Source organism: Schistocerca piceifrons, chromosome 3 (assembly GCF_021461385.2).
Source record: "Schistocerca piceifrons isolate TAMUIC-IGC-003096 chromosome 3, iqSchPice1.1, whole genome shotgun sequence".
Classification (NCBI taxonomy): domain Eukaryota; kingdom Metazoa; phylum Arthropoda; class Insecta; order Orthoptera; family Acrididae; genus Schistocerca; species Schistocerca piceifrons.
The window spans coordinates 434,758,523-434,776,954 of NC_060140.1; the positions used below are offsets into that span (position 1 = coordinate 434,758,523).

General features: G+C 39.3%; 1 protein-coding gene across 3 annotated transcripts in view; it reads right to left on the minus strand.

Annotated features, from left to right (window-relative positions):
- Window positions 1-3,576: 3,576 nt before the first annotated feature.
- Window positions 3,577-18,432, minus strand: part of LOC124790133 (mitochondrial ornithine transporter 1-like) — an 87,880-nt gene continuing 73,024 nt past the window's right edge. For all 3 annotated transcript variants that reach the window (XM_047257713.1, XM_047257715.1, XM_047257714.1), the window contains exon 7: window positions 3,577-4,125. In XM_047257713.1, the coding sequence (XP_047113669.1) occupies window positions 4,007-4,125 (119 nt within the window). In that variant the 3' untranslated portion in view covers window positions 3,577-4,006. The remainder of the gene's footprint in view (window positions 4,126-18,432) is intronic.

Sequence of the window (18,432 nt, forward strand, 5' to 3'; positions counted from 1 at the left end):
GAAACACAATTTCATTCAGGAGACACAGTCTGGTTTACTGACAGGTTGAAAACATTTGAAGGTGCTGGGGCAGGATTATACACAGTACAGCCTGACTAGAGAGTGCAGTCTCTCTAGGGAAACTGGCCATGGTACTCCAGGTAGAAATATCTGCTCTCAGAGTGTCGCAGAGGAGAATTTGCGCATATTCTGTAAGGAACATAGCATCTACTTTTATTCACACTGCCAAACAGGTCTGAAATCCCTATCAGCCTCTTCAGTGAGAACAAAGATCGTATCAGAATGCCATGATGCTTCTGTGAGACAAGAAGAGAGCAATAAGATGAATCTGCCGTGGGTCCCTGGTCGCTTGGGAATTAATGGTAGTGAGCAAGCTGATAGGCTGGTCAGGAGAGGTGTGATGACTCCATCACCAAGGAAATGGTAAAACAGAATTATTTGGCTATATGAGAAAGAAGAAACATGACAAGCTAATGATGCTGAAGCCATGTTTCAAGAGAAGCTCTGTAATCCTGCACTTGAAGAGGAGACATATTAAACTCATGATAGGACTAATGACTGACCATGGAAACTTCAAGAAACATCTAGACATGATGGCTACGGAAACAAAACCCCTTGGTGTTGACTAAGTTCTGAGGGGCATGAAACCACACCAAACCTAATTTTCCAATGTGAAGTATTGAAGGTCAAAAGACACAGAATATTCAGGTCAGTAAATCCTGAAGAAATCGTATCTAATGAGGAAAACTAGTACAGGGAAAGGGTCTCCCACTATTTATGTGTGCTGGTTGGCTTTACTAGAATAACAAGGAGCAGAACTGCACAATAAATCCAGTTTCAGAGTGGGCAATAGAGAGCTGAGACCACTGTTGTTTTTGTCTCCTTGTGCAAATCAAATCAACCTAGTAGTAACATAATGAAATATGTGCCAGACTCTGTCCACATGGGTAAAACATCGCAGTTCCCAGAAACTGGGCCTCCTCAAGCAAAAGCACAATGAGTACCACTCCAGATTAAGCAATCCAGAACAGTCTCATCACAGGTGGAGTTTAGGTTATAATACCTCATTTCGTTGCTCAAGAAAAAAGTATGCTCAAGGAGTTTCGGTTATAATAGCTCATTTTGTTGCTCAGGAAAAAAGTATGCTCGGGAAGCCCACTGTTGTCATTTACCTGTGTATCTGACTCTTGTCACTTTCACTTTTGTCTCATTAGTCAACAACACATAATTTGTTTTCTGGGCCATTTTATTCCATTTGGTTAATTTTGGAAAATGTTCCTGCATCAACATCATGAATTTTTATGAAATTTTATGTGAACACTAGCACATTTACCCAATGAACATTGGTAAAGTTTTACTTGTACACTTAATACTTGTCTAAGTTTAGGCATTTGTTTGACTACATAGTGCAGCTTTCAGCAGTGCTCCCCTGAGTTTTCATAAACTCTCTGGTAATATTTCCTCGACTGAAACAAAACTAGGATAACTCATGCAACTTTTTGCACTTTCTTAAGTGGAATAACAACAAAAATTTTCATAAATAATTTTCATACAGATAGTTTGAAGCGAAGTTCATTGAAAAAGATGCTGCTTGAAAAAATATGAAGTTTTGCTTGATATGCCTCTGGAAGTAATTGCACAAAAGTGTGAAACTTTGCATTTAATAACTTACCATCACAAATTTTATTCTCCTACTGCTTTCCAGTAGTTTACAAATTGAGTGCAAATTTGATGGTTTTTGTAAAAAATACCAAAAATGGGTACTTCTAGCCCTCTTTTACAAAAAAAAGTATCATCTGCACTCTTTTGAACCATTTTTATTTGAAAAGTCATATTTTAAACCGGCTAAAAATGTCCTAAAAAACAACAAGAAAATGGAGACACTGTGAAAATATGGCCATATTCCACAGGCATTCGCAATATATCTGACATTTTAATTATATTTCACAGTTGCTTATTAATGTCTGGGGAATGTAATATCAGAAGTCCTAATGAGGAGGAAGTCGACATGAGTAAAAAAACTCCAATCAAAACAGCCATCTATTGAAGAAGTAAAAAAAAGAAAAAAATTGGAGTTCACCAAGCCATCATTACCTCCTCAAACATCAGTGTTTGCACCTAAAATCCCTCAATTTTGGTTCACTGGAAGACAAGCTTATTAGCCTAATGAATTTTGATGAAAATTATTCATTTATCATTCAGGGTGCACTGCAATGTTCCCACTAGGAAAATGTCAAGCAACAGTCCACTCATTTGTCATCTATTTTCAGCAAAATCAGAAGGTGGAATCTAAAAGTTTTGACATTGTCAGTGACTGACTGTGACATGGCACAATTACTGTGCATGTTTTTATCAATGAATTGATCAAAAATGTAAAAACACAGTTTGCTCAAATATCCACATGCATTATTTCAGCGATGGCTCCAGTTTCTAGATGACATGGCACGGAATGATTCTTTTATGTTAATCAATGAAAACCAACATCGAATATGTAAAGACAAAATTTAATGTAATTACCTGAATATGTGCATAACCACAAAACTGGTCATGTTTTGAAATAAACCATGTTCAGTTGTGACTGACAATATATTTTCTTCAATATTACCCATTAAAGGAAGCCATGGAATCAACCACAATCATTATGGAGAAAATGAACAAAATATAAAAGGTGCATAGAATTATTGAACAATGTCGATTAAATAATAAGACACAAATACGTCTTCTAAAATTATAACATATTGTTCTCCTTCCAATTATAGATGCCAATAAGGGTAAAGGGGTGCTTGCATGTTTCTTTGTAGTAACGTAATGAACATGATTTTCATAATACTTACCTAAAACGTGAACAGATTTTGACCTACTGAAAATAAAAGTTCTTGAGCTCTTGTAAAGAGGCACATATGTGATCAGACTTGTTTATCACATTTGCTTATTTCTATCCACAGGTTTGTCAAATAAGCTCATACACGTAGAAACAACTTTGTCAATTAATATCACTTTTAAAGCAGATGTTGTTTGTGTCATTAAGTATTTTGACACTAGTGGGAATGCCTACCAATGCAAGTGTTTCTTGCATTGACTTTAGTAGACTGTTGATTTTTTTTCTCAACCTCTCCTACATAATATATGACTGGGAAAGACACAACACCTCTACCATTTTGGTAAACTGCCAGTGCCATTTTGTTTTTAATTCTTAATCAAAGTTTCAGTTGCTCATAATACATGAGATAAGCTGTACTTAAACTCTTTTTTGCTAAACGTGTGCGGTGAAACATCATCACAAACAATGTCTGCCACCTTATCAAATCTGACATCAATCAACAATTCTCTCAAACATAATCTATGTTCCAAAAAAACGCTTCAAAGAGCATGACAGCATGGTACACGGTCTAAATTTGACGGACATCTTTTTTCTGGACCCATCAATTTAGCTCATTCAATAAACTTTGGCTCTTAAAAGTCAAAGAATCCAGTTAACAAAATGCATGGTCTTGTATTTATCTGTACAGTAAACTAGGTTAACCCAAAGTATGAATCACACAGGCTTATGTACTGTTACTGAACAGGATGAAGAAGTATTTGTAATTTGTTTTATTATAAACTTGACCTTGATTTCACACTTTTTGACAAATGATCCATAGCCAGCCATCTGTCTTAAATACAAACAAACTTACATTGTAAGTTTATGGAAATTATACAAAAGAATTCTACAAAGGCATTATGAGTGCATACCTTACATCCACATAGCTCTGCCATACTGGGTGAATGATTCCAATGCTCATCACATTTCCTTATGAAAAATGTTGTCTTTAAAATATAGTTATTTATATTTTCACAAAAAGTAACAAAATGATGCCTGCATATTATTCAAGAGTTAACTGTCCTAGGTGAGTTTGTGGATTTACATGCTCTTTGTGTTGGCTAATATATTACTATTACCCATATTACAGTACTTTTGCACAATTTATGCATTCTAGTGCAGCATGATCATTTCTATTTAAATACTTCAGTCAGTAAAATGGTGCATGAGTTTCTTACTATTCTCATACACAAGGAACAATGTTGCAGTGGCAGGAATTGTACGGACAACAGTTGGTCGAAGGCCATTGTAGAGTGCATATGGACCTGGCAAACACAAAACATCAGATTATTAGTTATATCTGAAATAATATAAAATACAGTTCCATCATAATTAATTGTTTGATACAAAGCGGAAATTTTCAATGAATAAATTTCAAGAAGTAATGTTCTTATTGTAAATATCTAACATCGATCTGAAGAGCGCATAAGCCTAATAATTAATTTCTCAAGTTATAATGAACTGCTATGATGGCCATGGTCTGGGGGGGGGGGGGGGGGGGAGTAGTGTCTTTGATTGTTAGGGACATGAAAATTTGCATTTGTGATAATTGGTGAATACAGATGTGAATTCTGCCTCAAAATGCAAATATGCGAACTTACCTAATGAATTTACCCAGGTGAGTTATTTTATCATCAATAGCATGAAACAGCTTTATTTTCTGCATGTAAATATTGAAAATGTAACTAACTTTTGGTTACTGGTATTGTACATCATTTCATTGGTGAAGCTCAATTTAGAAAGATAATTTGTGTAAGAAAATGTATGCAAAATGAAGTGCATGAACGCAACAACTTTTCAGCACACTCAATGCTCTCATGCCACACCGACTGTAGGGTGATTGAGTGGTCTCTAGATGATACATGCCGGTATGGCAACGTTGGACTGAGGGGTGAGACCTAGTGACTTAGGACAAAGAAACATGTATGTTTGTCTGATAGCTAAAGTTCAATAGGGTGTACAATGTGGACAATTAATGTGGCAGTTTTAGGTGACGGGTGTTTTGAACTGTGGTTACATCAAATACCACTACAGGTTGGGTCTAAAGTACCTGGTTTACGACCCTGCCAATATCAGCAAGGAATTTCAAGGTAGCTATTACCGAATGCTTTGTGTTGTGTGTTACTGATTGTTTTCTTTTCTTTTTCTGAAATGAGAGAAAATATTTATCCTCGTCCATTGCGGAGTTTGATTATGACCATCATGACACAAGAATGTAACAGTGATCCCTGAGACCATTTATCAGCTCTGTTTCGCAGAAACACAGATTACAAGTGTGTCCTGCAAGAGGGAGAGGGGCCTTGTTTCCCTGCACCATCCATTTCCCCCTGGCAGTCATATTTCCAGTCTGTTTAGACTCATGGCAGACTGTCAGTTTATAGTATCTGTACTCTGCACTACAATGACCGGATAACAAATCCTGTCAAAGTATTTTTACCATGCTGAAAGTCTTCCCCTAACATGTGAATACAGTTATTTTTATTCTACTTCTGTGCTAGAGGCATCCATCCATGATCAGACTTATTTTTAAAATTTGCTCTTGTATGTCCAAGGATTTGTCAAACAACTCCCACACATTTTTCAATATGTGTATCAATTTAACTTCACTTTTCACTTAAAATGAGATATAAATATTCACAGGATAAACCTGTTAAAAGAAATGTTACATTCCGAACCTGATGATTACAACAATTTTTTTTCCGACTGGACAATGAAACTTTCAATAACTTGTTTAGAGTTACTTTGCCCTCACACTGAGAAAGAAGACACAATATGTGAAAAGTCATTCTCTTCTACTTGGTCCTCCAATGAAATTTCATTAAAATACTGCAATTTGGGATCATATAAACTACATCATCCATGGGAATTGGAGAACCTCAATTCTTTTATTTTATTGCACCCCTGCTTGTATGTTATGCACAGAATATTGATTTGCTTCTGAACCTCTTCCTGTGTAATGTGTGGCCGGAAAAGATGTAACACCTCTACTGTGCTGTAATTGCCAGTGCTATTTTGCCTTTATCGTCGATCATACTTTCCATAGTTATGGAAACACACCCTATAGTAAGATAAAATGTAATAAAACTCTTTTTCACTAACCATATGTGGTGAAACATTAACACAAACAATGTCCATCATCTTGTCAAATTTACCATCAATCAAAATTTCTCTCAATTACATAAAACATGCTCTATGTTTGACTAACACATTACCCAGCACTGTACACAGTCAAATATTTGTCGAACATAGTGAAGTTTGACAGACTGATCATGGATGGGGGCTGTAAGTACCTTGTCAGGTTCTACTGTAGTGTTGTCAAATGTGAGTCACACAGCTAGAAATACCTACAAAAGGTCAAAAACAACATTCTGTAGATTTTGCTGTTACAAATAGGCTGGGAAAAGAAAAATAATGATGAGAAATGCCTTAGATCAGAGAAACACTCTGTTCGCCAGTGGCCAAATGCTGCAGCTTCTCAACAGAAACAATCGTTTGTTGAAAGTCTAAATTACAGCAAAAGAAGAAAACAATCAGATATAATTTCAGTTTTTTAACAGCCAATTTTTAACCACTAAGGCTTTGTCTTCAAACATATAGGGTGACAACCTTTTAATTTGTGCATTTGACCATTTACAAAAAAAATAGTAGATGCAAATTTCACCTAAAATAGAAGCAAATTTTGCAAAAAATAGAGGCTACATTTTCAATTCCCTACTGGTTACTAATCAAAATGTTCTGGGTATCTTGGTCAGTCCCATCCACTGCTTAACTTTTGAATAAATAGGAAGGGTGTTCAATAAGTAATGCAACACATTTATTTCTCAGCCAGTTGCAGTTGAAAAAAATTGGCATTTGTTGTGGGACATCGTGGTTCCATCAGGTGGTGATGGTGCTAGACATAGTCTTCAAAATTATGTCTGTAAAGGAAGTGCATTCCAAGCAGACAGCTGTCATTGAGTTTCTTTTGGCAGAAAACCAGAGCATCATGGATATTCATAGACACTTGTAGAATGTCAACAGGGACCTGTCAGTGAACAAAAGTGTGGTGAGTTGTTAGGCAAGGCATCTATTATCATTGCAGCAAGGTCACGCAAACCTGTCTGACCTTCTGTGAGTTGGCTAACCACACACAGCTGTGACTCATGCAATGTTGGAATGTGCGGATACCTCACTGGTCAACTGGACATCCCTGTTGGAAATGCTGATGCACTCATCCACCTGTTGGGGTACTCGAATTGTCTGCCTGCTTCGCCACCTAACGAAAGAGCTTCCATCTGTTTGGGCCAATGAAGGATGCACTTTGCGGGAAGTAGGACATGGGTGTTGGGGAGGTTATTGACTGCAGCAAGATGGTTCTGACGTCCAGTTGAGTGGTACAATGTGGGCATACAGGTGTTCCCAATAAGGTGGCATAATGCTATCACACTGAACGGAGATTATGTTGAAAAATAGCGTTTTGAAGCAAAAGAAATGAGGAATGACATGGTGTACTGGAGTCTTGGATAAAACTAACCTGCTTTCAAAAAAAACTGTTGCATTACTTATTAAAGAGACCACACATAATCAGGAAAGGTGACCAAAACCTGGTATAATAAGTTAAATAATTCACCACTGTTTTGCCAATGGCATTGTCAAAAAATGCAGAAGTGTGGACAGAGTTTGGGGCACCCTCTTGCCCTCAGTGTGGGAAACAATCCCTAAAAGATGGAAGTATCACGACTGATCAATGACAGGATGTAAAGGCAATGAAAACAACTGTGTGTATCCATAGGACAAGTTGCCTGTAATTGGAAAAGTTTCATGAAGATTCTGGATTAGCCCCTCATTCAGATCACTGGAGGGGGACTATCAAGGGGAAAGTAACAATGAAAGAGTGAAATGTCAGAAGTCTGATTGTGGTTGGGAAGTCAGAAAATCTGAAAAAGGAAATCCAAGGGTCAGTCTAGATACAGCAGGGATCAGATAACTGAAATGGAAAGAAGATAAGGGTTTCTAGTTGGGCAAATAAAGGGTAATACCAGCAGCAAATGGAATGTAAAGGGAGTAGGATTTGTTGTGCATAATTCAATGATGGGTTTATTCTTGTCAGAATCAACAGCACACTAATGCCAACAACAATAGTTCAGGTGTACGTGCCGATGTTGCAAGAGAGTATAAAAGGACACTGAATGAGTAATAAAGGAAGATGAAAATAGGAAAGGAAATGATGATGGTGTTACAGGATACTATAGGGTCAGCAATAGGAATGACAAGAAGAATAACTAATGGAGTTTCGCAGTAAACTTAACTAACAGTGAATATATTGTTCAAAAATCGCAAGATGAGAAGGTATTCTTGAAGAAAGCCTGGCGGCATGGGAAGACCCCAGGTGGGTTACATGGTGGTGAGACAGAGATTCTAAATCATATTTTGTAAAGTAAGGCACACCCAATGCAAACCAAATGTAGTAATGATGAAGAGTAGGCTGAAGGTTAATTTTACCAGAAGAATCAATGAGGAAAGAAGAGGATACTGAAGTACTGAGGAGAGGTGATGTGTGTTGGAAGTTCTCTAAGGCTGTAGATATTGCATTAATGAATACCACAGGTTGCAGTTCAGTTGAAGAGGAACAGACATTGCTAAAATGGCCAATCACAGAAGTTGAACTGACAAACATAGATACAAAGTAGGGGACTGTGAAGAAACCTTGGATGACAGAAGAAAGACTTCAATTGAACAATGGAAGAAGGAAGTGTAAAAATGGTTAAGCAAAGGCAGAAGTACATCAATATAAGCCACTTAGGAATGAAATAAACAGCAAGTGCAGGAAAGCTAAGACAAAATGGCTGCAGGAAAAATATGAAGAAATAGAAAAAGAAATGGTCATTGCTAGGACAGATTCAACATACAAGGTCTGTTCAAAAAATTCCAGAACATTCGTAGTTTCATGCCACTGGTGTGTTGGGGAGAAATACGGTTGGTATCTCTGTACACACCTGTGTTTAATGTGTAACTGCCAGAAGTTTCACTGTTGTACAAAGGGCACTCAAAAAGTTTTGCAAAGTCGTCATTAATTTTTTTCTTTTTTGCAGGAGGAGAATGAAATTTTTTGTGAACAAACTTGGAACATTTAGCTATAAGTTGGTATATAAAAGTTTTTTTTTTATTTACAGGTGAGCTATAATGGACCGTGAAGTAGATGTCAGGTTGCAACAATGGTCAGTGATGGATCTCCTCTTCAAGACCAGCAATGACTCTGCCACATCAATTCACAGTAAGTTGCTCCCTATTTATGGGGAGGACACAGTGGATCGCAGCAGTATCCAGCGGTGATTGCAGAGGTTTAAAGAATGTGATTTCTCTCTACCGGACAATCCACGATGCGATAGACCAGCGACAGCAGTGAGTGATGTGAATAAGGAGACCATTGATCAAATCATCCTAAATGACAGATGTGTGATGACATGACAGCTTGCTGAAATGACTCGTTTGTCATTTGGTAGTGTGGTATCAGGGTCAGCTCATCAGACTACACCATGACAATGCCAAACCCCATACAGCCCTTATGATGCAGGAAAAAATCAGGAAAATGGGTTGGAAAATTGTTCCTCATCCTCCCTACAGTCCGGACTTGGCTCCATCTGATTTTTACCTCTTTGGTCATCTGAAGACCCACCTGCATGGTAAAACATTTGATAATGAGAAAGACCTTATTTCCTGTGTCAAGTGATGGTGTAAAAGTCAATCCCCAGAATTTTAACAAAGTGCATTTACATCATGGAAAGAACGTTGGGCCAGATGTGTCAGAGCTGATGGAGAGGCTACATTGAGTAGGCTCAATGTATAGCTAAATGTTCCAAGTATGTTAACAAAAAATTTCATTCTCTTCCAGAATAAAAAAATCAGAGACAACTGTGCAAAACTTTTTGAATGCCCTTTGTATGTCTGTTAGTTCTTGTTCAGTGCTGTACTGAGTAGAACACAGTTTGCAAATTTTGAGATGGCAGAATTAGAGGAGCTATGTGTTTGCATTAAATTTTGCACGAAACTCAAGAAAACCATTGCAGGGACGCACCAAATGATGCAGGAAACCTACAGTGATGTGTACTTAAGCCTTAGTTGGTGTTATGAATGATTCACATGGTTTAAAAATGGCCAGATGGAAGTTAAAGATGGCCCTCATTCAGGATGTCCTTCAGTGTCTATCAGCAACACCCATGTCAGGAATGTCAACCAAACTGAGACTGCAGAAGAAATTAACATTTCAGTTGTACCATGTCATGATATCCTCAAGCAGCATCTTTGAATGCATCATGTTACTGTCATGTTCATCCCACAGCTCATGAATCAAGACCAGAAAGACCTTTGTGTCACAATCTGTGAAGAACTTTTGGATTTCACAAATGAGAACGAGACGTTCCTAAGAGTATCACAACTGGTGACGAGATGTGGGTCTATGGTTACGATGTTGAAACCAAGTTTCAATCTTCTCAAGATGTTCAGGAATGGTTATCCAAGACCAAAAAAGTCTCATTGGGTCAGGACAAATGTCATAGCCATGCTGATAGTTTTCTTTGGCTTTCAAGAGTTAGTTCATCATGAAAAACAACCTTCAGTGAAATTGAAGGCATGTGTCTTAGCAGCATGAGTTCAGGAGGAATCCCACTGCTAAATATAGAAGAGAGAGTGGGTTGGTAGAAGGAATACTTTGAAGGTCCAGATGAGAAGGAAGAGCAACTCCCTGGTGATGTGATAGAAGAAGAAATGGAAGTCGATTTGGAAGGCATACGAGATCCACCATTGCAGTCAGAGTTTGACAGAGCTTCGGAAGACTTGGGATCAAATAAGGCACAGATAACATTTCTTTGGAATATCTAAAATCATTGGAAGAAGTGACAACCAATAACTATTGTTGGTGTGTACACTCTATGAGACTGGGGACATACCATCAAACTTGTTCGAATATCAAGCATACAGTTCCAAAGATACAAACAGCAGATAGGTGTGAGAATTAGCAACATAGTCAGGTTAACAGTTCATATGCTCCGAATAATAATTTATAGAAGAATGTAAAAGAAAATTGAGTCTCTCTTAGGTAATTATCAGTTTGGCTTTAGAGACAGTAAAGGCACCAGAAAGGCAGTCTGACTTTACATTTCATAATGGAGGCAAGACTTAAGAAAAATCAAGACACCTTCAAATGTATTTGGTGACCTTCAAAAAGCATTCAACAGTGTAAAATGGTGCAACATGTTAGAAATTCTTAGAAAAATAGGTGTCAGCTATAGGGCAAGATGGATAATCTATACTACTACACTCCTGGAAATTGAAATAAGAACACCGTGAATTCATTGTCCCAGGAAGGGGAAACTTTATTGACACATTCCTGGGGTCAGATACATCACATGATCACACTGACAGAACCACAGGCACATAGACACAGGCAACAGAGCATGCACAATGTCGGCACTAGTACAGTGTATATCCACCTTTCGCAGCAATGCAGGCTGCTATTCTCCCATGGAGACGATCGTAGAGATGCTGGATGTAGTCCTGTGCAACGGCTTGCCATGCCATTTCCACCTGGCGCCTCAGTTGGACCAGCGTTCGTGCTGGACGTGCAGACCGCGTGAGACGACGCTTCATCCAGTCCCAAACATGCTCAATGGGGGACAGATCCGGAGATCTTGCTGGCCAGGGTAGTTGACTTACACCTTCTAGAGCACGTTGGGTGGCACGGGATACATGCGGACGTGCATTGTCCTGTTGGAACAGCAAGTTCCCTTGCGTCTAGGAATGGTAGAACGATGGGTTCGATGACGGTTTGGATGTACCGTGCACTATTCAGTGTCCCCTCGACGATCACCAGTGGTGTACGGCCAGTGTAGGAGATCGCTCCCCACACCATGATGCCGGGTGTTGGCCCTGTGTGCCTCGGTCGTATGCAGTCCTGATTGTGGCGCTCACCTGCACGGCGCCAAACACGCATACGACCATCATTGGCACCAAGGCAGAAGCGACTCTCACCGCTGAAGACGACACGTCTCCATTCGTCCCTCCATTCACGCCTGTCGCGACACCACTGGAGGCGGGCTGCACGATGTTGGGGCGTGAGCGGAAGACGGCCTAACGGTGTGCGATACCGTAGCCCAGCTTCATGGAGACGGTTGCGAATGGTCCTCGCCGATACCCCAGGAGCAACAGTGTCCCTAATTTGCTGGGAGGTGGCGGTGCGGTCCCCTACGGCACTGCGTAGGATCCTACGGTCTTGGCGTGCATCCGTGCGTCGCTGCGGTCCGGTCCCAGGTCGACGGGCACGTGCACCTTCCGCCGACCACTGGCCACAACATCGATGTACTGTGGAGACCTCACGCCCCACGTGTTGAGCAATTCGGCGGTACGTCCACCCGGCCTCGCGCATGCCCACTATACGCCCTCGCTCAAAGTCCGTCAACTGCACATACGGGTCACGTCCACGCTGTCGCGGCATGCTACCAGTGTTAAAGACTGCGATGGAGCTCCGTATGCCACGGCAAACTGGCTGACACTGACGGCGGCGGTGCACAAATGCTGCGCAGCTAGCGCCATTCGACGGCCAACACCGCGGTTCCTGGTGTGTCCGCTGTGCCGTGCGTGTGATCATTGCTTGTACAGCCCTCTCGCAGTGTCCGGAGCAAGTATGGTGGGTCTGACACACCGGTGTCAATGTGTTCTTTTTTCCATTTCCAGGAGTGTATATAAAGATAAATCGTAGTTTAACATTGTTACCAAAAATATCAAAAAACTTTTTGAGTGATTTACTTCAGTTTTTTACATGATACACTAATAGACATTCGAACAGACACAGGCTACAATTCATTGAAATGAAGAATGTCATGTTTGGCAGTGTGCTCAGCAACAATGTGGTCCACTTGTTTCTTGGCCACAGTTTGTCAGTGACCATTCATGTGGACAGACAGCTTATTGGTTGTCATGCCCACATAGAATGCAGCATAGTGGTTGCAGCTTAGCTTGTAGATCACATGACTAGTTTCACAGGTAGCCCTGCCTTTGTTGGAATAGGTGATGTTTGAGACTGTACTGGAGTAGGTGGTGGTGGAGGATGTATAGGACAGGTCTTGCATGTAGGTCTATTACAAGGATATGAGCCATGAGGTAAGAGGTTGGGAGCAGGGGTTGTGTAGAGATGGATGAATATATTGTGTAGGTTTGGTGGACAGCAGCATACCACTGTGGGAGCGGTGAGAAGGATAGTAGACAGGACATTTCTCATTTCAGGGCAGGACGAGAGGTAGTCAAAACCCTGGAAGAGAATGTAATTCAGTTGCTCCAGTCCTGGATGGTACTGAGTTACGAGGGGAATGCCTCTCTGTGGCCGGACGGTGGGACTTTGTGAGGTGGTGGGAGACTGGAAAGATAAGGCTGGGAGATATGTTTTTGTACAAGGTTGGGAGGATAATTACAGTTTGTGAAGGCTTCAGTGAGATCCTCAGTATGTTTTGAGAGGGACTGCATGTCACGGCAGATGCGACGACCATTGGCTAGACTGTATGGAGGGATCCTGCCCTACGCTCTTTCCACCTCGTCCCTGTGTGCTCCCCAACAGCATGTCACCTTCTGCCATCCCTACCCACTATCCCTCCCCCTCCCTGCCCCATCCTCCTCCTTACCCCCACCCAGTCACCACTCCCATCATGCACTGATGCTTCTGCTCGCAGTGTGGTCTCAGTTGCCTGAGACTGCAGTCATATGTGTGTGTGTGTGTGTGTGTGTGTGTGTGTGTGTGTGTGTGTGTGTGTGTGTGTGTGTGTCATCTAATTTTGACAAAGGCCTTACTAGCTGAAAGCTATATTTGTGAAAGCCTTTTTGTTGTGGCTGTCTGCGACTCAGCATCTCCGCTATACGTTGAGTAGCAACTTTTCTTTTCACAACATTGTTGCATTCCGTTCTGAATTTTCCTTTGTCATAAGTATGTATGTATACTAAATAACTGGGCAAGGCAAATCTCATAAAGTTCTTCAACAATTTTTTTCAAAATTTTGCACATTACTTCAATAAACATTCAGATGGTCATATGCTACATATCTTTAATATTCATGGTATATAAATATATCTGCTACATAAAGGTGAAACTTAGTTAGCAAAAAACTCAAAATGTTTCTTACTGATTTACTTCCAATTTTTATGCGGTAGACTAATAAACATTTGGTCGGACGTAAATTACGTACTGTATAAAGGGGATAAGTTGTTAGCAAAAAATCTCAAAAAATTTTGAGCAGTATGTATTTCTGATTTTCAAAAAAAAATCATCTTGTCAGTACACATGTTCTAGATGTATATTTGTATTTTCAGCACCTATGAATATTTAGTTTATTGTTGACAGTCAAAATGGTTATATGTTTTTTCGAGTGATCAGTGAATTTTTAATTGTGGGAAAGGTGGCTCAAAGAATTTGCATTAAATTTTGCTTGATATATGGAATAAAGTGCAGCACTGCATTCGAAATGGTGACTGTGGCTTTTGGCAAATCTATTATAAGTAAGACAAGGGTTTACGAGTGACATAAATATTTCAAAGAGGACCCAAAGACGAAGACGATGACTCCCCTGGATGCCCTAGCGCAACAATTACTGTTTACAATGTGGAAGAAGTAAAGAAAATGGTTCTGGAAAATTGCCGAATCACCATCAGAGGGGTTACTGACGATGTCAGCATATCCTCTGGCTCCTCCTAAGCAACTTTTTTTGGATGTTTTGGGCATGAAATATATAGCACTGAAGTTTGATTCGAAATTGTTGAATTTAGACCATAAACAATGTCATGTAGACATCATTCAGGACTTGTTGAATGAAGCCAACAATGATCCAGATCTTATAAAGAAGGCTATAACAGGTGACAAAACAAGGGCATATGGGTATGGTTTGGAAACCAAGAGCCAATCATCCCAGGATAGTGCATCATGAGTTTCTGCCTTATGGTCTCATAGAAGTTATGTGTCATTTGCATGAAACAACCGGAACAAAAGTACTCATGGAAATTGCGTCATGATAATTCTCCTGCTCACACCTCAATGCCTGTCCATGATTTTTTGGTAAAGAAACAAAACCACTGCGTTGTCATAGCCAACATATTCACTGGATGCGGCCCCCTGTGACTTCTTTCAGTTCCCGAGGATGAAGAGAACTGTGAAAGAATGTTATTTTGCCACCATCGATGAAGACAAAAACAGAATTGCTGGAGGAGCTGAACACCGTAACGAAAAGTGAGTCCCAGAAGGCCTTCCAAAATTGGAAAAAGCTCTGGCACAAATGTAATATATCTGTGAGGTACAACTTTGTATGGGACAAAGTCAAAGTTGATGAATAAAAATAAATAAAGGTTCTTTAAAAAAATAGTAAGTGTATACATGAAATGTTGTTAGCAAAAATCTTGAAAAGTTCTTGACCAATTTACTTCACATTTTTGCACAATATTCTAACAAACATTTGGACGGACATAGGCTATATGTTTTTTAATATATGTAGGTATATCTATACCACAATATACAGACAAGGCATTGTTTAATTTTGGTACCAAAAAATCTTGAAAACTCCTTGACCGATCCAATTAAGATTTTTACACACTGTTCTACTAAATGTCCAGATACACTAGGCAACATACTTTTTGAAATATATAAGGTATGTAAATATATGTATAATGTGTAAAGGGGAACCATTGTTAGCGAAACTCTTGAAAGTTCTTGACCAAATCACTTCAAATTTTTTATAAATTGCTCAAACAAACATTCGACCAAGCATAGGCTATGTATTTAACTATGGTATAAGGGCATTTAAACCCTTAGAAAAATTCTCTCTCTATGAACATTCTTTCTTCATATATACAGGGCTATTCAAACAGGAGGAACAGGTTTCAAACATTTATTGCTTCCAAACTACAAAAGATAGAAATATAATTCCAAAATTCCTGAAAAGAGGAAAGTTCAAATTTTTATGCATTCAATGCGAGTGCCACATGTTGCACAACAAATATCAAAAAGAGTGCCTCATTTCTTGCCACACACAATGCAGCTGGTCTCTCATTATTGAATTCACAGCTTCAACAATGCGATGTTGCAGACTTTCAAGAGTGTCAGACATAGGGGGGGGACATAAGTCACAAGGTTTGAGGTCTGGAGTCCTGGGAGGCCACCAGCACTAAGGTTCGTTTTCTGCTCCTCCTCTTGCAATCCAACATCCTGGAATGGTGTCATTCATGTAACGTTGGACATGTTTAAAGAATTACGTAAGTATGTCTGACATGTGTCAAGACATCAGGGAATAACTTCCATGGAAGTAGAGGGGGACGTAGAGGGTAAAAACGATAATGAAAGAGATTGTAATGTATCAAACAAATAATTAAGACACTGGGTGCAATTGCTACTGTGACAGAGAGGTTGGCTCAGGATAGAAAGTCATGCCAAGCTGCATCAAACCAGTCAGGTGCTTAATAACCCAAAAAATTCTTTATAAGTCACTGCTCTTGATTCATCACACAAGCTGTTCACATGGATAAAAATTAATTATTTCAAGATGTACATTTTTGTTTGGATTTTATCACATGCACCTGCTACCTGTCCCTCCCAGGAGTAACCACTGTTTCCAACCCTCCCTCCTGCTCCCTGCCTCCTTTCCAGCTGGGAAAATGTAGCTATATAGTTGTTTATGTTTGTATCTGAGGAAAAAAAGAGAAAGAGAGACTATATAGTTGTCTGAAAAAGGGTTCATATAAAAGCTAGTAAAGTATTCTGTCTAGTTTATGTGGCTTTCTACGAGTCAGCTCTTCCACTATTCAGTGAGTTGTTACCTTTACTTCTTCTCCTGAAATAACATATGTAACATATTTTTCCTAGCATTGTAGGACTTGGACAGTTTTTACTAAGATCTATGCCAAACGCATCAGCCACCACAGAAGGAAAATATTTAATTACTTGCATTATTCACATTCAATGAATGTTGGCAGTTTTTGGAGACAGATACTGTTTCCTTCCAAAAATTTAAACAAAAGAAGATGCTGAAAAATAAATAATTATTTTGACAGTCTTAACACACTTACTGAATATGGAAAGCACACAAACATGTTGTCTTTTGTGAGCTCTATCAAAAAGAAGAAACTGCAAGAAAAAGAGAACAAAAGTTCTTATAGTTCCTGCTACTACACACTGGATGAATCATCTAAGCCACTCATAATCATTAGACATGATTATTTCTTTCAATAATTAAATTACAAGTATTCACACAAGGAAGAATAACAAAAGATTATAATTCCAACCAAAAATAAAACAGGAGGAGGCAAAAAGAACAAATAGTAAATACAAAAGCATTCACTGTTACCAAATGGGCAAGCACATAAAAGTCAGGCAAATTATTCCCTCCACAGTGCCAATAACAGCTGGGATTTAACCACACTCATTGCTCTGTATGTGTGACTGTTAATCTTGTCTCTGCAAAGAGTGTCATGTGCTGAATGGAGGAGAATACACATAAACACATAGCACACAAAAATTTCTTTTGGAGCTTTGCAATTCTTCAGTAATGAACTGTCAAAACAAACCACGTTCCTTTGCCATGTTTGATAGTGTCAGTATATTTGAGCTCGGAGCTCTCTTACCATGTTCCTTCGTCATGTTTGATAGTACCAGTATGCTATCTTACTAGCTTAGGTGCTTTGACAGTATTGTGTGATACAGTGCCAAAAATTTCTTCCTGTAGCCATGCTGTTTGGCTGGATAGCATCTGGGTGATCACTGTGTGTAAACCTTGTTTAAAAGATACATGCAATCTCAACAGAATCGATGACAACTTATCTACCCACTGTTCTGTGATGTGGCATCTAATCGTAGGTTTCAAGAGACACTGTGACCCCCCAAGGTGCAGTTTCCAGTTACATGATAGGTGAGTTATCAAATGTATTTTGTTACCAGTATCAGTATCAGGAACAAACTTTATTTTAACTGTGTTCCTACACCAATGGTTCACTCAAAACATGAGATCCATCCTCTTACAAAAATCTTTGTTAGAGTAACTTCTGTAAGCACTGGCACTGGGAAATTTCCATCCAACAACTAATATCGGTCCATGGATGTCAAACAATAAAGATTTTCTTTGGATAGTGGCAATGGACCCATATGGTGCAAGTGCACATGTTCAAATTTCTGGCTGGGTGATGTGTCTTGATGATGCAGATAAAGTTGTACCATAAGTACAGTGACATTGGAGGAGTATCTGTGGAGAGGTAACACTAACGTATGGTTCCTGCAGAGAGGCAGCAGATTTTTCAGTAGTTGCAGGAGCAACAGTCAAGAGCACTGACTAGTAACACACCATTAATCAACTTGGCCTTGCTATTTTGGTGTTACGAATGGCCGAAAGCAAGGGGAAACTGGAACTATTATGTTCTCTGATGACATGCAGCTCTATTGTGTGATTTCATAATGAGTATTTAAAATCATATGTAGATTATTCAGGAGCAGGACTAATAAAGAATAAGAAAAAAGTGGGTTTGCTACTACAAATACCATATTGAACACATTATCATAGCCAAAACAGACAAAGCCA